A 21,652-nucleotide genomic window follows, 5' to 3' on the forward strand; every position below is an offset into this window, starting at 1 on the left:
ACACACACACACACACACACATACACACACACACACTGCAGTCTCTCAAAATGTACCTACAAGCTGTATGTGATCAAAAACCTCACTAGAACACAGTTTCCCTAGGTTGATGCACAACTTTTGGCTAGAACGCACATGACAGCTTCTTACTGTTGTTCATGAAGCCAGACAAAGCAACACTGTCTATTGAAAGGTGGTAAACTTATTAAAAGTTACATACACACTGCTTGTCTTCCCACCTTACCACTCTAGTCTTTCAACACAAACCAGCACTTCTCAGAAAGCTCCGCTCACTTGTTCACAGCTCCACTTCTGAGGCAAATGGACACAAGAGGAAGGAGGTGGCAGTGCTGCCAACTGGGGCTGAAACATTCCGGAGGTTACGGAATGTGAGCCAATCTCTTGGGTGAAGTAACAGGCGACTGACTCACTTGAGAATAAGCAAAGGTTGTTCCCACTATACCTTCATCTCTTCATGGAATTCAATTTTTAGCAGTACAAGCACTTTAGAGTCAGGAACTACTTGAAATGGAAGTCACATTCCCTAAATATGGAAAAGCAGCTCATTCCTATCGAATCAAGCCTGTTGCAATCCTATCAAGAAATGCAGGGTCAAAATGCCATTTTCTCCTCATCAGACCCCTGCCTGAAGGGTGAGCTTGGGAGCAGAGAACTGTCTCCCATGCACAAAGCGCTCAGAACCCAAAGCCTTAGCAGTCACATTAAGAACAGACCCTAACCTGAACAAGCCAGCAACAAGTCAAACATATGCTCTCAGTTCTTACAAAGTTGTATGTACCATAGCAAAGAAAATAAAATGATACTATTCTAACCTAAATGAAAAATCCATATCAGAGGCTGGCCAGGAAGACTAACAGGGCAATTATCCAACCTAATATTACACAGGCCAAAGAAATAAATACTTCAGATTAAGCTGAACTAGACTGTAGGTACTTTAGACACTTTTTCTATTAAAATAATTTTGTTATGACTAATTAGGAATATAAACGAATTACTTCTATAGGCTTGGGTTTTTTTCTTTCCCCCTTAGGACTTTAGAATGATGTCATGCTATATAAGAAATCTGGCTTCAGGTTAGCAAGGAATATGTATGTGACTCTGACCTTAAATGTGACTTGTTCATGATGTCCTCAGGTGACCCATCAGGACTTCGGTTTTACTATACTATAATTACTAGCGTCACAGGGAAATGGTGAAATTGAGTTAGTTGAAATTGTAAACTATTTTGAGGTACCCAAATACGAGAAAGGGGTAGGACATAAATAAAAGTAATTGCTATGTACATGATGAAACATACTGAAAAACAATCTACGAAAAATATAGGTGAGCCTGAATGACATTATGATCAGTGGAATAAGCCAGTCACAAAGGCAAATGTACGATGACAGTCAAATTCATAGATATGGAAATTAAACAGCTGGGTATGTTTAGTGGGTACAGGGTTTCAGCTATGAATATGAAAAATGTCCTGGTGAGGAGCAGGATTATGCGTAAAGCTACTTAATGCACATTTAAATGGCTACAATAATAAATTTAATGTTTATGTTGCAACAACAATTCTAATAAGTGTGAAAATCAGGATATAAATCATAAACCAACCTTAAAACCATTATGTTGGTTAGGTTTTTGGCAACTTTACATAGACTAGAATCAAAAATGGAGTATCAGGAGCTATTTATTCTGTAGACAAGTCTATGGGGCACTTACATGACTAATGAGGAATGAATGTAGGTAGACTGAGTCCATGGTGGGCAGGGGCACTGTGTGGTCTCTGACTGTGTAAGAAAGCAAAGTGTGTAAGCCACAGGAAGGAAGCAGCAGTCCTCAAAGGTCCTGCCTCCAGTTCCTGCCTCCAAGTTCCTGCCTTCGGATTCTGCCCGATTCCCTGGAACTGTCATAATGTATTTCCTCCTCAAATTGCTTTGGTCCTGGTGTTTGTCACAGAAACTGAAAGTACACTACAACAACCTTCTAATTTATTCATTAAAACAATCTTCTAATTTACTCACTTGTTCCTGAACCATTAATTCAATAACTCTCTTATTCTTGGATGTCGTAAATATTTCTGGGTGTTTGTTTTGTTTTGAGGTAAAGGCCGAAGTATAACCTTATTTAAAAAAAAAAAAAAACCTTATGTTTAAGGGGGTTAACGCTTTAACCCCCTTGTAGCTCACCACCCACCAGAGATAGTGGAAAAGAAAGAATACAGAAGAAGTGAACCTGTTTGGAAAGGTTCTTTGGAGCAACTCCTGTCTGTCTTGTCTGGAAATCAGCAGTTTAGTTCACAGGTTAGCAGGCAGCAGCAGCTCGATCCACTTGCAAATACTTAACAGATACTCCAGCAGCCTAGTAACCAGAGTCCGGTTAGCAACAGCAGTGACACCACCTAGCAGAGACAGCCAGGCCTCAGCCTCAGCTCAAGTCAGCAGGAGGGACAAACAGAAACACCAGAAGCTCTGTGCCTCTCTTTGGCAAACAAAGATCAGCAAAGACTGAGCGACCCACAAGCGTAGCACAGCTAGCTTTCCCAGCAAGCCAAGCTCTGTCTCCATCACTCTGTGGAGCCCAAACATCACATGTCCTCCACGTCCTGCCTCAGCTTGTGCACCTAATCAGCCCTAGTCTGCAGTCCCAGCAACTGTAACTCAACTACGCAATGTAAGGCAGACCAATACATGCCTGTCGTTAGCAAAGAATCCTTCACCACGAGCCCTTTCATGGGCTTGCTTTCACAGAACAACCTGTCTCCTGTGTCTGCTTCAGCGAAATGTTCCTTTATGAGTCTGCCTTAGCCTTTCAGACTTGCATCCACTTTAACAAAACGTTGCTTCACATGTTTGCCCCAGCAAAACACATCCAACCAACTTTCCACAGAACCCTTAAGTTTCCACTTGACTGACGCTCACAGCCCTTCAGAGTGCTGGGACGACAGGCATGCACCATCATGCCTGGCTAGTGAGTACTGACTGTCTATGTGACACTGCTGGACCTGTAGCAGGCAGAAGACGAGTCTCCGTCTTTTAGAGTTTACAGTCTAAGTATGATGCTGAATAACAAGGACAGGGAGGAATGGCAAGGAAGGCAAATCTTGTGACCAGGATAAAGCCAGGATGAGGAGACGGACACGCTCCACGGCTTCTGCATGGGAAGTCCTGGGGTTCTTAAAAACAACAAAAATAAATATAATATAATACCAGAAAGTGCGGGGCTGGTATGGAGGAAGTTGAAACTGTAGAAAAGGGAAGCAGAGATCACAGAAGACCAGGAAAGCCCCAACAAATGGATTGGATAGACTCCCGCCCCTAGACGGTATGCTTGACTAAGAGCGGTGAGCCTGGCTTTACTGCCCTTTCAGAGTCACTCTAAGAACCTCGAAGTAGGGAATAGGACAGGAAAATCAAAACACAGACTAAGTTAGGGGCTCAACTATCACCGGTGTGGGGCAATTGTTGGGATCTGGTCTCTGAAAGACAAGATAAAAGGTTCATAGTGCAGAATAATTTAAGCAGCTTTGAGGCTCTGGGCTCAATGGGCAGTTGGGAAGAAAGGAGCAGGAACCCAGGACATTACAGTGCCCAGCACAACGGAGCAGAACGCTGGAGAGGGATCACCGAACCGGAAGTGACGCAGGGGGGGTTGTAAGAATGGAGGGCTCGGTTTTCACAAAGCTAAATAATAAAGTGAAGGGTCACAGGAAAGGCAGCAGGACAAACATGTTTTAAAACAACGCTGCTGGGAAAGCACTAGAGAGCTGAATTCAGCAAGGCAAATTTTAATGGTACTCACGACTGCAAGGTTTTTCCTGGAATCATGAGGACAAAGGCATGTACAAGGTAACAAAGCAGAAAAGGTCCAAGATGCAGCAGCATACACGAACCTCTGTAAGAGAGTCCCCGTGAAGGGGTACACAGGGGGCACTGCAACCTGCAGGAGATGATATCAAACGCCTGCATTTGGTGAACCAGGACAGCACATCTGTCTGCTGAGGAAAATGATGATGCAAAGCTACAGAAGCATGGTAAATTATTAATAAGCACCTAATAAATACAAGAAACTGTCCTGGCGGCTGGAAAATAAATGAATAGAAGATGTGGCTAGTTAAAGAGTTATTTGAGAACTACTGAGAATCTGAGAATATACCACATATAGATAACTAAATTAAAATTTCTTTGGAGACATCATTTTATAATAAAGGCTGTCATGTTGAAAATATTATGTAATGATGTCTCTCATGAGATGACAACAATGTCCTCCTAAGTGATCCACACACAGCTGTGGGGGATAAAAAGAACACCACGCACAGCTTTTACTTGGTTGCATACAGTGGGATTTAGATAGGATGCACACCAGACAGGCAGTGATGCATGCAATTAAGAATGACAAGCAGCTCCCTGCCTTTCCCTTTGTCCTCCTCTTATTGACCCATTGCTACGTGTTGATTTTCCTCCTCCCCTGATTCTGTAACTCAGCAAATAGTCAAAGAGCACGTCATTCCTCTAGCAGTCACTCAGGCAAGTCTTCGCGGGCTTCTAGGCTCCCCTCTGCTGCATACAACTTCCACCATGTTCCCTTGACTCTAAAAAAAAGTTAAGAATTTGGAAATTATAAGAATGATGGGGGGAGGGGGTAGCTGGAGAGATGGCTCAGCGCTGGAAGAGCACTGACTGCTCTTCCAGAGGTCCTGAGTTCAATTCCCAGCAACCACATGGTGGCTCACAACCATCTGTAATGGGATCTGATGCCCTCTTCTGGTGTGTCTGAAGACAGCTACAGTGTACTCATATATACAAAATAAATAAATAAATCAAAACAAAACAAAAAGAATGATCGAGGCTGTCGAGATGGCTCAGCAAGTAAGAGCACTGATTGCTCTTCCAAAGGTCCTGAGTTCAAATCCCAGGAACCACATGGTGGCTCACAACCACCCATAATGAGAGCTGACACCCTCTTCTGGTGCGTCTGAAGAAAACTACAGTGTACTTATGCATAATAAATCTTCGGGCCAGAGCAAGCAGGGACTAAGTGAGCAGAGTTGACAGGAGCGAGCAGAGGTCCTAAAAATTTAATTCCCAACAACCACATGAAGGCTCACAACCATCTTTACAGCTACAGTGTACTCATATATATAAAATTTAAAAAATCTTTAAAAAATTAAAAATAAAAATAATCACCTAATTACATATTAGTACAAAGCTAATTTAGGTACCTTACTCAAATACACATTTACATTTTTCCTTGTAATTATGAGATTCTTTTGCACTTAGTGTATTTTTATATTTTGCCCTGGGCTATCAGATAGGAGGCAATTTACAAAGGTACATAATATATAAAATAAAGAGTGCTGAAGAAGTTGAGAGAAAATAAGATGAAGGCAAAATAATGTTGGTATCAAAGACGATGTCACAGTAACCTATGTCCTGGCGACTAGCGTGTGCCTTTACATGTCCCATAACAATGCAAAGACACAGCGGGCAGTGCGGCCTCCATGTTAATGTTATTTGCCACGCTTATTGTGGGGACAGGACAAACATCTTAAACGCACATGATACAAGCATGCATCTTGGTGTCAGACGATTTAACTTCTGCCAGGGAATCAATGGCCCAATGCTTGAGCACTTTAGGGCCAGAATGGCAGGTTTCAGCTATGATGCCCATCACCATAAATCAAGGATAAGATCTGAAATATCCAGTATGCGATGTGCTTTAATTTTTAAAGTCACAATGTCTTTTGCTGAAATAAATATCCACCTTTTTCCAGGCGAGTTGGTGCACACCTTTAATCCTAGCACTCGGGAGGCAGAGACAGCTGGATCTCTGAGACTTTGAGGCCAGCCTGGTCTACAAAGGGAGTTCCAGGACAGCCAAGCTGTTCTACAGAGAAACCCTGTCTCAAAAAACCAAATTCACCTTTTAATTGGTTCAGAGTGGGATTCGGGAGTGGTGTAGTTCACACTGATGCATGACCATCACAGTTAATTCCATGTTATTGTATCTACTCCCTACCATAAGAAACAGCACGGGGTTAAAGCAGCAGTCCCCAACGCTTCCGGTTGCCCCTGGTAAATCCTCTTGCCCTCACACACTAGATATAGTGTCCTGTTAATGAGCAAATGATACCTACAGAAAGGCAACAAAAACTTCAAACCATCAGAAAAAAAAATATTAAATACCGAGATATTAAAACAGGCTGCATCACATGAAAAACTATGAAAATCAATAGATTACAGACCGAGAAGCAATAACATACCACTTATTTATCCTCACTTAACAAAGGGAGACAACAAAAGTGCCTCCCAGATAAACTGAATACTGGAAATCATTTTATTTATATAAAGTTATCTGTAAGCTACACAGGTTAAGCTTCTTCATCAGTTCTTCGTGCCAACTGCAGAGTTTAAAGTTCTTTGGTTTCTGAGTTTCCTGGTTTTAAGATTTGAATTTCAAATAATTTGATTGGATTTGCTGACAGGAGGGGACAGATAGTGACAGGTTAGCACTTTTAGTCGGATGACTAGCTGAGCTTTAGTGGGTCTCATCTTAGATTCCCTGCTCTCATAGGAAGTAAGCAAGCGGCTACCGTGTCGAGTCTGGCAAGAGGTCTGCTCAGTAACACTAACACCATCCTCACCATAACAAACCAGTCTTCGATAGACGGGGCCTTGCTACGTAGCCCAGGCTGGCCTCACCTCACAGCAGTGCCCGCCTCCACCTCCCAACTGCTCTTATTACAAACAAGCAGCCTCATACCTGGCTAAAAATCTTGTCTTCTTCTTGAAGATTTGATTTAATTTGATTTATGGATGTGTGTCTACATAACTGATGCCCCATGTGTAAGTGCCCAAAGAGGTCAGAAGAAAATTAGATCCCTTGAAGCTGGAATTATAGGCAAACACTGGTTCTCACAAGTGAACAGGAGGGCTTTTCAGTGCTCTCACCCAGTGAGCCATCTCCACACACACACACACACACACACACAGACACATGCACACATACACATACGGCACACACATACCCTATGATGTCTTGACCTCTAATTCCCGCATGTATTTGTTTGTTACCCCACCTCTGATACAGAAACATTACACATTAAGTCATATAACCTCATTCCCAAGCTAACCATAGGAGATGAAATAAACAAAAAGAAGTCTATGACTGTTGTCTTCAAACTGCTCATAAATTAAATGAGCAGAAAAGCTGGGATTCTTCAGTTTCTGAAATAAGTGAGGGAGGAACTTGTAAAAACGAACCTCTTCCTTAAAATCAATTTTACTCTTCAAAACTGACAGTTTCATTCTAATTTTTTTTAAGATTTATTTATTTATTATATGTAAGTACACTGTAGCTGTCTTCAGATACACCAGAAGAGGGCCTCAGATCTCATTATAGATGGTTGTGAGCCATCTTGTGGTTGCTGGGATTTGAACTCAGGACCTTCTGAAAAGCAGTCAATGCTCTTACCCACTGAGCCATCTCACCAGCCCTCATTCCAGTATTTTTAATGAGATTCTACTATACAGAAAATGTTAAAAGAGGAAAAAGTACAGTGTATTCAATTTTGAAAATCTACCATATACATATCCCTGAGGAAAGAGGGACGCCTTGCTTTACTGACATTTTCCTTCCATCTATAGCCCAGAACATTCTATCTTCCCCTCACCTCTCTCATCCCTCTTCTCCCTCTATGAAAAGCAGCATCTTCCAGAAAACCTTAAACCTCTGTCTTGCGCCCTCTGGCACTTGGCTGAATCTCCTATTCCCTGGCTGAACCAATACAACCTGAATACCCAGTAAGATGCTGTACAAACTTCAGACACTGAGTCACTAATTTATGTTGCCAGGGCTTCCTACTGGGGTCTTTTTTCATTTTGGAGACAAGGTCTTACGATGTAGAACTGGTTTGACTCAAACTCATAATCTTCCTGCCTCCAACCACTAAATTATAAGGACTTATCACCAAGCTCAGCTAAAATAGTCTTTTTATCAACTTGTTTGCTTTTTCTATCCATGGGGGCGAGGGGGTGCTTGTCTTCTATGCCCAAGGCTTGGATTCCATCCCCAGAATCAAAGAAGCAAACAAAAACAAACCCACTAATGGGAAAGCCAGTTTGTTTGCTTTCATCAGACTCCCTAGATAGTTAGTGGTAAGAGCTATGTTGATGTGGATGGAGTTCAGAGCCTTCAATAAAACAAGGGATGCTGGCAGACCCAGATCTTTCAAGCTGAAGGAATCTGGAAGAACAGGATTCACAACAAGTTTACCTGCTGGCCTCTGTTCTAAGTCATAGGTCCTAAAACTCCTAAATCTATCTTCTTTTGTAATCTTGAGATGACTAGCCTTTTGGTTTTTCCAGACAGGGTTTCTCTATGTACCCCTGGGTGTCCTGGAAGTCCCTCTGTAGAGCAGGCTAGCTTCCAACTCACAGAGACTTCCTCTGCCTCCCGAGTGCTGGAACTTAAGGCATATGCCAGCACCTGCTGGCTAGTCTTCCTAGAGAGATGGCTAGTGGACATGCTAGGCCTTCATGATGCGGTTCACCTCTAGAAAGATCAACAGCAGGAGATGGGAGTGGGGCTGGAATTAGAGTTCATAATTTAACCAATTTAACCACACGTTTAAAAAGAAAAGAATGCAGTGTCACATGCTGACTCCATGGGAGTCAGAGGCCCCTATGCTCAGGACCCTTTTGGATCATGCCCTTGTGTCTTTTCATCCAGGCACTTACTTTCCAAATCCAATGTGTCAGTCTGAATATGAGGCGGTCGTAGGACCCTGCAATGGAGTCACCCAGGCTGAAATGCAAACGGCAGAGAAGGCTCATTGTGGCTGACATCTGGGATGGTAGCGGCCTGAGACCCAAACTTGGATAATGCTGGAAATAACTTACACTACTGGACACCAATGTGGTATTATAGAACTACAGAGTTTGTTTTGGGAGTAAAAGATTCAAGCAGTACTCGCTATAATTATTTTGTATAACTTACTGTCTTAGTCAGGGTTTTGATTCCTGCACAGACATCATGACCAAGAAGCAAGTTGGGGAGGAAAGGGTTTATTCAGCTTACACTTCCACACTGCTGTTCATCACCAAAGGAAGTCAGGAGTGGAACTCAAGCAGGTCAGGAAGCAGGAGCTGATGCAGAGGCCATGGAGGGATGTTCTTTACTGCCTTGCTTCCCCTGGCTTGCTCAGCCTGCTCTCTTAGAGAATCCAAGACTACCAGCCCAGGGATGGTCCCACCCACAAGGGGTCTTTCCCCCTTGATCACTAATTGAGAAAATGCCTCACAGCTGGATCTCATGGAGGCATTTCCCCAACTGAAGCTCCTTTCTCTGTGGCAACTCCAGCCTGTGTCAAGTTGCCACACAAAACTAGCCAGTACACTTACTAAACAAGAGAAGAGTAAACCGAGGTACAAATGAGCAGTGTTTATTTTATTTACTACCCTGCACGGCCTTCTTGTTGGAGTCATTGTTCTTTTGGTGCGGAGAACTGACCCCAGAGCCTTGTGCACACATGCACAGCTCTAGCAGACAGACCTCCTGCCCCAGTTTATTAGTGGTTGTTCATGTAATGAGGTTTTTATATTCTGAAATAACCTTGCTTACTTGTACTTTTCTTAGAAATTTTATATCAGACTTTGATCATTTTATATACTTTTTAAAGGTGCATGTGAGGGCGTGGTGGTGCACGCCTTTAATCCCAGCACTCGGGAGGCAGAGGCAATCGGATATCTGAGTTCGAGGCCAGCCTGGTCTACAGAGTGAGTTCCAGGACAGCCAGGACTATACAGAGAAACCCTGTCTCCAAAAAAAAAAAAAAAAAAAAAAAAAAAAAAAAAGGTGCATGTGTTATTTCTTAAAATTTTCTGATGGTGGTGTTTATCATTGATACCTGTCTTCTCTTAGAATGTTTTGACATCTACTTTGTCTGCAATTAGTATAGCCTCTCCAGTTTCATGTCACTAATATTTGAGGAGAATATCTTTAAGTCCTTTTACTATTTCTTTTATATTTTTAATGGGCTTCTCTTTTGACAGCATAAAGTTATGTCTTGTATTTCATCCAAAATGGATATCAATTTCCTCTTTTTTTGGTTTTTTTTTTTGTTTGTTTTTTGGTTTTTTGGTTTTTCGAGACAGGGTTTCTGTGTGTAGCCCTGGCTGTCCTGGAACTCACTCTGTAGACCAGGCTGGCCTCGAACTCAGAAATCCACTGCCTCTGCCTCCCAAGTGCTGGGGTTAAAGGCGTGCACCACCACTGCCCAGCTTAATCAATTTGCTCTTAACTGGTAAAGGTAGGACACTTATACTCTACATGACAGCCGATGCAAAGTTGGGTTCACTCTACCATCTTTCTGGTTATTTTTCATGTGTTCTTTATTCCTTCTTTTCTCTTTTTCATTCTTTTAGAATTATTTTTCATTTAAAGAGAAAATGGAAAGCTAAAAGACATAAAGTTAGGGCAGCTTCAAAGCAAACTCAGTAACAGTGACAAACCCACTGCTCTGGTGAGCCAGGTCCATGAACACATGACAACACTGTCAGTACCTTACAGCTGGGTTGGTTCTATTGGAGGAATACAAGGACAAGTCTGGGCTCTAAACACTATGAACACCGATCACATTGATGGATGAAAGTTATAAAGTTACATTATTCCTCAAGAAAGAACAGATTCAACGCTTACCCAAACCCTTATCTAAGTCAGGTAATCAGAAAGAGGTGAGTGGGACTAGGGTAAGAAACTCAACTTGACAACATTAGCAGTCAAGAATGATGAATTTAGGAGCTTTCCCATTATGGGCAAGGAAAGAACCCTATGTGTTTATTATCATCAACTCTGTTCAGCGTGGCCTTTGACTCACGTAGGATTTTTGGCTAGGAGCCCAGCTGAAGTCTAATCACAACCAACATCAACCATGTGACACAACTGTCAAATCCCACGTCTAAGCTCTGTACAACAGGCATGGGACAGCCTTGCGAGGCCAGCTTCAAATAACTAATACAGAGAAACCATGAGGTATAATCTTTGTTTTAATCTATTAAGTTTTTGTCTACTCACTAGAATAATAAACATTTTTAAAAATAAATCACAAAAAGGCATAATTAGTTATGTGAAGCCCGCAACTGTGTATGTGCAAGCATCATCATACTAAACACTAGTAACTTTAAATGAACAATTTTAATTTTTTAGGTGTGTGCCTGTGTGTGTCTGTGTTCTGCAGGTGTGAATGAGTGTGAGCTGTATTGGAGGCTAGAGAACAACTTCCAGGAGTCAACTCTCTCTCTGCCCTGACGATTCACGGACAATGCTTTTAGCCAGTAAGTCATCTCGCTGGCCCGAAAGGAATAATTTTAAAGCTAACATACAACAAAAACAGTTTAATCAAACTGAAAGAACAAGATATGAGAAAAACATCTCCAAAGAATATTCTACAATATATATATAGGAAAAAAAACAATTTAAAAAATAGGTTCAAGAGATCGAGAGCAAACAGTTGTCAAATAAGATATAAAAGATATTCAACCAGAGGATAAGAGAAATAGAAATCAGCTACCAGTTTGCTTGTAATCAGTCAAATTAAAATTTTAATTCTCATAATGTCAAATTCACTTGGGACTCTTTTTTTTTTTTTTTTTTTAAATTAACCAAACTGGTTTAAATTGGGTTTGCAAACCAAAGTTTTCCTTGGCTTTTCTTTAGGAGGAATAGAGTCCAGTGCTTGCAAGCTGCAAAGTCCGGTTCAGGCTACCCCTCTCATCCCCCCCAGTCATCAGCTTATTTGGCAGGAGGGTTGGTGGCTTTGGCGGCTTTAGCCTTGGCTCCCCCACCATATTGGTGCTTCAGGTAACGGCTCGCCTGGATGCTCTGCGCCAATACGTTGGAGAAATGGCACGCCAGCAGCAGGTAGTTTCGAGGCTGGACACGGTAGGCAAAGCGCATGAAAGCCATGGAGTAGAAGATGAGGGCCGTTGTCATGCGGCCACTGATGATGTCAGGGGGGGCCTTCATATCCTTAAAGGCGGCCAGCGGAAGGCCCCAGTTGGCCACAGGACCCCAGAAGTGGGTGCTGGTTATATAATCCCGAAACTCCTTGGTCTTAAAATAATCTCGCGTTTTCCGCATTAGCGCTACTACCGCCGCCATGGTAGCCTGTCGGAGAAGTGCCAACGGCCAAGCTTCCAGCCACCAGTAGAGCACAGAATGTGGCCACTTGGGACTCTTAAGAAATTAAAACTTGCAGACAAATTTTTATAGATTGTTAACTGCTCAACCATCAAAGAAATCAATTTGTCATCAGCATATCATTTCAGGGTATCAACTGAATGTGAGATACACGCCCTATCCCTTTTCTAGACACAATAGTCTGATGCATATATAAACTCAAGAGACTATGGCAATCACACAAGGCTGAGCCAGGCAGGGTCCCAGCACTGAGATGGGTGAGTAGAAACGGGGGTTCTACTCCTAACCAAGAAGCTATCTGCAATTGATACCCACTGGCGAAAGTATAATCAATTTTCTACAATGAAGTGTCACTGGGTGTAACAACCACACTTCAGGACAGGCTCCACCATGCCCAGGAGTGGTAGCTGGAGAACACAAAATTACTGAATGATATTATTTGTGGACTTTTTAATCTGATTTACTTGTTTTGAGTTTTTGTAGGGTGGGGGGTTGGGGTGGGGGTGTGTTTCTTCTTGTTTGCTTTGGGGAATTTTTTTTTCCTTAAAGGACATAAAGTTAGGTGGGGAGGACCTGTAATAAGTAGAGGGAGAGGGAAACAGGATCAAAATGTATAGTATGAATTTTAAAAAGTATATCCCTTTTTACCATGTGTGGCTTGAAGAAGAATGGCCCCATAGAATGATGCTTGGTCACCGGGGAATGGAACTGAAAGGATTAGGAGGTGTGGCCTTGGAGGAAGTGTGTCACTCACAGATTTCCAAAGACAGTGCTAGGCTCTGTCTCCTTTCCCCTCCTACTCTTCCTTCACTTCTCCTTTCCCTCCTCGACCCTCCCCACCATACACACACACACACACACACACACACACACTTGTCCCTCCTGTTGGTGGGTTACTCCTCCAGCACCATAGCTGCCTCCTACCATGCTCTCTGCTGTGATGATAATGTACCACCCCTCTGAAGCAGTAAGCCAGCCCTAATGAAATGTCTTCCTGCACAGGAGTTGCTTTGGTCCTGGTGTGTCATCACAGAAATAAAGCAGTGACTAAAACACATGATAATAATGAAATATCACAAACACCATAAACTATATAAACATGGAAAGTAAAGATTCTGGAGAAGGCAAGGTGGAAATAGTGCAGAAAATAAAAGGCAGATTAAGCAACTCCGACTTGAAAACCCCAAATCTAAAATGCTTCCAATTCCAAAACATTTGAGCATCACTGTGAGCCCACAAATTGTCAATTCTACACCTGTTGACTTCACGTCAAAGGCTAGAGTCAAAATGTAGGCGTGTTAAAACAAACAACAACAAAACAAAAACCATACACAATACCATCCTGAGATTATCTGATTAAGAGATAGCACTCATTCCATGCTTAGAACTGCTTCCTGAACCTAAAACACTTCATGCTATATGTCCAGATACATCAAAATTTAAAAATAAAAGAAATTTAAAATACTTGTAGTCCTTAGCATGTTGTGTAAGAGATACTCAACTTGCATGGTTTTATCACATGACAACCAGTCTTGTAGATCATATATTCATGGAGTACAACAATGCAGAAACATTTGCATAGAAGCAGTTAGCAGGTACCTCAGGAAACTGAGGTGATATTTAAGATTTCAAGTCTATCTGTTCCTTATTTTTAAAATAAGACGAAATGGATCTGGGGAGGTGGCTCACTAGTTAAGAGTGATTGTTGGTCTTACAAAGGACCCAGGTTCAACTGACAGGACCCACATTGAGCTCATAACCATTTGTCCATCCACTTCGAGGGAATCCAATGCCCTCTGAAGGCATGGACATGCATGCAACCAAACCTTCCATACACGTAAAATAAAATAAATATATAATAATAAATGTAAAAGGAAGGAGGAATATGTAGTAGGTACATTTACATTCATTGTGTTATTTACATATATATTGTAAATAACAATTACAAATATATATATATATTTATATATATATGTATATATGTGTATATATACATATGCAATGTAGTTTAAGCTTTAAAAAAGGCTCTGAGAAACAATATTAAACTGTTAAATCACTTATTCTAGATTCCCCCTATTCCATTTTATGGTCTATGTTTATAAAACATTCTACTTGAATCCTTTGTCCTAGAAAAAGTGTGATCAAACTGCACAGTAAGCAAAGACACAACTCCTTGAGACACTGTAATTTAAATGCAGATCCTGACATGCAATATTTGAGTAGAAAATGCTTTGATTTTATTAACTAGTTAGAGAAAAGTCTATGAAATTTTTCTCAAATTTTCCTTACAACTTATAAGTTTAATCTTAGCTCCCAGTGTTGTTTTCATCATTTGTTGTTCATATCTGATAAGAAAAAACAGTAACACACATGACAGAAAACGTGGGCATAGCAGGATAATAGCAAGCTGAAAGCTGTTTTCTATCTATTACCTATGTTTCTACAAAGTCTGAGCCTCAGTAAACTGAAATTTATATGGTTTGGCTAAAATACATTCCCAATATATCAACATAATTGTGCAAATACCAAACTTTGACTGTTCATGGGCAATGCTCTTAAAATTTATACAGTATCTTCAGTTTTGCCTTATATAACCATAACATGCAGCCCGGCAGTGGTGGTGCACGCCTTTAATTCCAGCACTTGGGAGGCAGAGGCAGGCGGATTTCTGAGTTTAAGGCCAGCCTGGTTACAGAGTGAGTTCCAGGACAGCTAGGGCTACACAGAGAAACCCTGTCTCGAAAAAAAACCAAATAATAATAATAACAATAAAATAATAATAATAATAACAACCATGACATGCTCTATGTATGTGTTATAAATGCTGAGTGAGAGTTTGTGTGCACAGACATGCCTAATGTACACATTTAATTACAGAAAGGATATCAGTGGTTAAGAATCATCTGGCAAAATTCCATGACTGCCTCTGACATTACAGATTCCTACCTCACATCTATACATATATGAATCAGATTTTATAACTTATGAATATTTATGTCTTTATATTAGTTCATAATTTATCAGTGAAGGACAAAGAATAAATATCATTGTAGAAGAGGAAACTGAAGCTCAGAGATTAAATGACCTGAGTAACATGGTAAGGCACAGAGAACAACACTCTGTAAAGGTATACAATTGAAGGACTCTGGCCATGTGACATGAAAAGATGACAAAAGAAATGGGAATGAGGGCTGGAGAGATGGCTCAGTGGGTAAGAGCACTGACTGCTCTTCCGAAGGTCCTGAGTTCAAGTCCCTGCAACCACATGGTGGCTTACAACCACCTGTAATGAGATTTGATGCCTTCTTCAGTTACAGTGTATGTATGTGTAATAATAAATCTTTAAAAAAAAAAAAAAGAAAGAAATGGGAATGATCATGCCTAAGTGAGCACTGTGTGGCTACCTGTCCTTCTACAGTACTGCCCGGACACTCACGGCAACACAGAGGCTTTGTAACTGCAGCCTGCACCATTCTGCAAGAAATGCACATTTCACATACAAAACTGTACGAGGTAAGAAAATTCTGAATTAAGTAGTAATTTCAAAACCAAACATGCCCCAAGTGTGTTTGGACGGCAGGTGCCCTACAACTGAGGTATACTTCCAGCCCGCAAGATCCATGAGCATAGTGTCTTAGATAAATACAGGCACTTAGAGAGCTACCTGTTACTTTGGATTTAGTTACAAATATCCAAATTAACTGTGATAAATCTCAATGCTTCTGAAAATTGAAGAATGAATTAGATATTGAATATCAAAAAATCTATTTCACAATAGTCACAAATAATATAAAATACCTTGGTGTGACTCTAACTAAGGAAATGAAAGATCTGTATGATAAGAACTTCAAGTCTCTGAAGAAAGAAATCAAAGAAGATCTCAGAAGATGGAAAGATCTCCCATGCTCATGGATTGGCAGGATCAACATTGTAAAAATGGCTATCTTACCAAAAGCAATCTACAGATTCAATGCAATCCCCATCAAAGCAAATTCATCTGGAATAACAAAAAACCTAGGATAGCGAAAACTCTTCTCAATGATAAAAGAACCTCTGGTGGAATCACCATGCCTGACCTAAAGCTATACTACAGAGCAATTATGATAAAAACTGCATGGTACTGGTATAGTGACAGACAAGTAGACCAATGGAACAGAATTGAAGACCCAGAAAGGAACCCACATACTTATGGTCACTTGATCTTTGACAAGGGAGCTAAAACCATCCAGTGGAAAAAGATAGCATGGTGCTGGCACAACTGGTGGTTATCATGTAGAAGAATGCGAATTGATCTATTCTTATCTCCTTGTACTAAGGTCAAATCTAAGTAGATCAAGGAAATCCACATAAAACCAGAGACACTGAAACTTATAGAGAAGAAAGTGGGGAAAAGCCTTGAAGATATGGGCACAGGGGAAAAATTCCTGAATAGAATAGCAATGGCTTATGCTGTAAGATCAAGAATCAACAAAGATTCAACAAGAATCATAAAATTGCAAAGCTTCTGTAAGGCAAAAGACACTGTCAATAAGACAAAAAGGCCACCAAAAGATTGGGAAAGGATCTTTACCAATCCTAAATCAGATAGGGGACTAATATCCAATATATATAAAGAACTCAAGAAGGTGGACTCCAGAAAATCAAATAACCCCATTAAAAAATGGGGCTCAGAGCTAAACAAAGAATTCTCACCTGAGGAATACCAAATGGCTGAGAAGCACCTGAAAAAATGTTCAGGTGCTTCTGGACCATCCAGAGACTGCTGCACCCGGGGATCCATCCCATAATCAGCCTCCAAACACTGACACCATTGCATATGCCAGCAAGATTTTGATGAAAGGACCCTGCTATAGCTGTCTCTTGTGAGACTATGCCAGGGCCTAGCAAACACAGAAGTGGATGCCCACAGTCAGCTATTGGATGGATCACAGGGCCCCCAATGGAGGAGCTAGAGAAACTAACCAAGGAGCTAAAGGGGTCTGCAACCCTATAGGTGGAACAACAATATGAACTAACCAGTAGCCCCAGAGCTCATGTCTCTAGCTGCATATGTAGCAGAAGATGGCCTAGTCGGCCATCATTGGGAAGAGAGGCCTCTTGGTCTTGCAAACTTTATATGCCTCAGTACAGGGGAACACCAGGGCCAAGAAGTGGGAGTGGGTGGGTAGGGGAGTGGGTGGGGGAGGGTATGGGGGACTTTTGGGATAGCATTTGAAATGTAAATGAAGAAAATACCTAATAAAAAATATTCAAAAAAAATCTAAACAAGGGAAGGCTATGGACATCTCTTTCTGTTGCTGGATAACGTGCACATAGATAATCTATTTCCATTATTGGCGTATTTCAGCATTGTGATTATTCTTTGAAGCCTAATGGATAACATACATGACTTGGTAATGAAGTTAAAAAATTACCCACAACTGAATGCTGACTAGTATGTGGTTTAGGGCTCTGCCCCCATGTACTCTTGAGCATTCAGAATAAATAAACTATAAAAACAGAATAAACCGAATAAAGAAACAAACAAGTATAGAAGCAGAATACACGGAATAAGTAAATGGTCATCTAATTTGATTTTATTATATTTTACTTGAATATTGTTGTGTAAAGTAACCAAACTATCAGCATAGATCTTTATAAAAACTTACAGTGTTACTATATTTTCAAGTAAGAATTACAAATAGCTTTGTTTCTTTGGGCTGGACTAAACCAGTGGGATTATCAAAAGTTTCCTTCTGGTATACGCTGTATTGTTATTGAAATCATGTTAAAATATAGGGGTCTTGTACTCCTATATGAAAGCTTTAAATTAAGCGAGCATTTTAGTTCAGATTTGAAAATTCTAGTTTAAGATTTGATATAACTCCTTTTTAGTTTTTACTTGCATTTATAAGTTCAGCACAAAATTTGAAAGGCACCTTAAAGAATTCAGAGAATCCTCTCTTCCTCCCTCTCTTCTCTCACCAAATAAAGAAATAAATGTAATAAACATTCTTGCAAGGGCAGCACACGTAAGAGTCAGGACACCAGGACTGTAGCTCCCATTTCCCACTGCCTTAGTCTTTGTCTCGTATAAGATTATTGCTAAGAGTCCTAAATACTTACTAAGGAAAAAATCAATGGTATGGACTGTTCCTCATACAGATTACACAGCCCATTAAAAAAGTTTCATAGAGTTCTATGGTGAAATACACTCAGAAAATTGTATACACTATTTATTCTCTTTGGAGATCTATAATGCACAGAAAAAAATTAACTATGCATAAACCTCTGGTTTCCTAAACTTAGAGACAAATCTAATAGTTCTCTATAAAGAAATGCTCTAAGGTATTGATGCCTACTGTATACTCTTTATGAGAAAATTGTATACATACAGACATTTTATAACACAAGAAGAAAAAGAAAACTACCGATTAATATATATATTAGCAAATTTAAAAAAAAAAAAAAAGACCTACAGCAAACCTGTACGTGTGTGCACATACCCAAGAGTACATGTGTGGACCAGAGGTGGATGTCAGGGACTTCCTCTATCCTTCCGACATCATTATTTGAGACAGGCTGTTTCAGTGAACCTGGAGCTCAGGCTAGACTGGAGGGCCAGTGAGCCCAGAAAAGCCTTGCGTCGTCCCACCTCGTAGTGCTAGATTCCAGACACAGCCAGTCTGACACAGTCTGACATGGTTGTTGAGGACCAGAACCCACATCCTCCTTGTGAATCAAGCACATTACCTGAGCCATCCTCAACCTAACAGACTATTAAAAAAACAACTCTGGAATTGTAACTGACAAGGTCATGGGGAATAAGTTTACTTCATAAATAGATTTGAGCATTTCTAATAAAAATATAATTTTTGTAATGAAAACAAGGAGTAAAGAAAATCTAGAAGCACTGTAAACATTCACTTTCTTTCCTCACTGAAGTCCTGGGGATCATATCCAAGGTCTATACTACATGCAGGGCAAGAAATCTATCAGAGCTACACCAGTCTATTATATTCTATAATATGCATTCCTTATGAGTGTGTCTTGGGGTAACTAGATAAAGACTTTCTCTTTTTGCTATTTTCATTTCTAGTTTTTGATACAGGGTTTCTGTGTAGCCCTGGCTGTCCTGGAACTTGCTGCAGACTAGGCTGGCCTCAAACTTATAGAGATCAAGAGTGCTACCACCTCTCTGTTTGCTTGCTTCTCTCTCTCTCTCTCTCTCTCTCTCTCTCTCTCTCTCTCTCTCTCTCTCTCTTCCCTCTCTTTTTTGAAATAAAAACTTTCTAAGACAACCATTAAAGCCTTACTTGTGAAAAGAAAATGTCATCAAAACTTATATACTCACAATAATTAATAGTTAAATAACTAAATTTCAATCAAAGACAACTTTTCAAAGTTATCTAATTTCCTCATGAACTACCTATATAGCTTGAAAACACAACAAAATATTAATTTCATAGAATATACAGCTGGTTACCAGGGACCAAAAGGCCTTAAACACATAAAGGGAAACATTCTGACAAGTTGTTTTGCTATGACTGATCCGTATAAAACAAAAAAGCACGTTATTTGATAAACTGCATTTGTACATTGCAAACTACCTTATGTTAAACACCAAAGGAATAGACTAGGAAAAAAAAAAAAAAAAGCCACAGCCTTTGCCACATAAGCAGTTTAGCATTCCCGGGGATGGTGGACCACACTTGCAATGCCAACACTGAAGCTAGGCATCTTAGTAATGCAAGCACTGAGGAGACTGAGGCTGAGGGATACTGAGTTCCAGGTCGGCCTAGGCTACACAGCTAGACACTGTCCAATGGAGGAGGAGAAGATTCCTCAGTTTAGGATCCAGTGGGATAAAGATAGTAACTGATTTTACTGGGAGGGCATGGTGACCAGGTCTTTAATCCCAGCATTTAAAAAGGCAGGCAAGTGACTGAGTTAGAGACCAGCGTGGTCTACATAGGGTGTTCCAGGACAGCCAGGGGTACAGAGAGACCTTGTTTCAAAAGAACAAGTAAATTTTCTAAGATGTAACTCATCTACTCCATAAAACAATGCATTTGATACCTGTTACAAGACTGTTGCTATCTAAGTGTTGCTCAGTAGTCAACAAAAGTGAAAAGCACTTCTTGCCTTCTTGATGAAAACAAACAGTATATTTCAAACAAATATCAGAAGAAAATTAAAATGGAAAGACACAGAAGCATGCAAAATTGAGAGTCTGAAATTCTCATTAGGGTGTTAAAGGGGGAGGCTTAGTGAAAGCTATATGGGAACAAGAGTTTGAAAGCAACAAAAGAATATTGAATGCAAATGTAGAGGAAAGTGTGTCTGAAACCTGACACACAAGCCATGGTTAGTCTCCACAGCAGGGTCACCAGGAGACACATTAGGAAATCATGTGAAGGTGACACTTGCTTGTCACCCTAGCACAAAGGAGGCCGAGGCAGGAAAACAGCAAGTTTTACAAGGATCTCTCAGCCTGTCTTAAAAAAAAAGGGGGGGAGGGGTTACATGAGCCCCCATCCGGAACTGCTGAGGAGGACTATAACACAACTTAGCTAGGAAGTGGCAGGTAATGATCAAGGGTCAGAATGTGAATACACTTTGTAAGGTCACCCAACATAATTTGTTGATGTGATTCAAGTAGAATATGAAAATAGTTACGATATACAAAAAGGAATAAAATATGGGGGTGGGAGTTGAGTCAACCCTTACATTTTTTTTCCTTCTATTTTGTTGTTGTTTGTTGTTTTTCAAGACAGGGTTTCCATGTGTAACAAACAGACCCCAAATTCACTCTGTAGACAAGGCTGACCTTGAACTCACAGAGCCCACCTTCCTCTGCCTCCTAAGTGTTGCTGTTAAAGGTGTGTGCCAGCACGTCCCGCATGTTTCCTTTTTAAAGAGAAATAATATATTTCACGTCCTCATTTGGGGAAGGTGAGCAAGCATCCACAGTGACCTTGTGGAGGTCAGAGGCAGTCTGTAGATTCAGTTCTCTGCTTCCACCACGTGGGTCCCAGGATCCAAACTCTGACTACCAGTGGTCCATGGTAGCAAAGTGCCTTAAGGGGTCTTGCTGACCCACCATGAGGTTTCCTTGTTGCCAACAAGAGAGAAAGTTGTCACTAGCCAAGACGAAGAGAACCATGGGAGGCAGAGGCCAGGGAGGAGAGCCCGTCCACATCCCTCACTGATTGCCATTCCTCCCTGGCCCTTATCAAACTGGAGACATCCACAGACATTAAGTAAGGATGAAACTTGGGTTATGAATTCCTAACTGTGGGCTAGGAACACTGATTGTTCTTCCAGAGGTCCTGAGTTCAATTCCCAGCAACCACATGGTGGCTCACAACCATCTTGTAAAGTGATCAGATGCACTCTTCTGGTGTGTCTGAAGACAGCTACAATGTACTTATATACACAAAATAAATATTAAAAAAAAAAAAAAAAA

At 40.8% G+C, this 21,652-nt stretch overlaps 2 protein-coding genes across 17 annotated transcripts in view; both read right to left on the minus strand.

Moving 5' to 3' along the window:
- Positions 1–21,652, minus strand: part of Baz2b (bromodomain adjacent to zinc finger domain 2B) — a 269,374-nt gene that overhangs the window by 187,133 nt on the left and 60,589 nt on the right. For 2 of the 16 annotated variants that reach the window (XM_029471650.1, XM_029471642.1), the window contains exon 2: positions 8,745–8,811. The exons of the other annotated variants lie outside the window; for them this stretch is intronic. The gene's annotated coding sequence lies outside the window, so the exon portion shown is untranslated. The remainder of the gene's footprint in view (positions 1–8,744; positions 8,812–21,652) is intronic. 16 annotated transcript variants of the gene reach the window in all.
- LOC110289314 (mitochondrial pyruvate carrier-like protein) lies at positions 11,613–13,027 on the minus strand. Its single transcript, XM_021155468.2, has one exon. It carries the CDS (start codon positions 12,163–12,165, stop codon positions 11,797–11,799), a length of 369 nt encoding a protein of 122 aa, XP_021011127.1. The 5' UTR covers positions 12,166–13,027; the 3' UTR covers positions 11,613–11,796.

The sequence above is a fragment of the Mus caroli genome, chromosome 2, assembly GCF_900094665.2.
Source record: "Mus caroli chromosome 2, CAROLI_EIJ_v1.1, whole genome shotgun sequence".
In the NCBI taxonomy this organism is placed as follows: Eukaryota; Metazoa; Chordata; class Mammalia; order Rodentia; family Muridae; genus Mus; species Mus caroli.

What these genes read in the sequence shown, in the direction of transcription:
- LOC110289314 (XM_021155468.2), bottom strand. Translation starts at nt 12,165, where the DNA reads ATGGCGGCGGTAGTAGCGCTAATGCGGAAAACGCGAGATTATTTTAAG.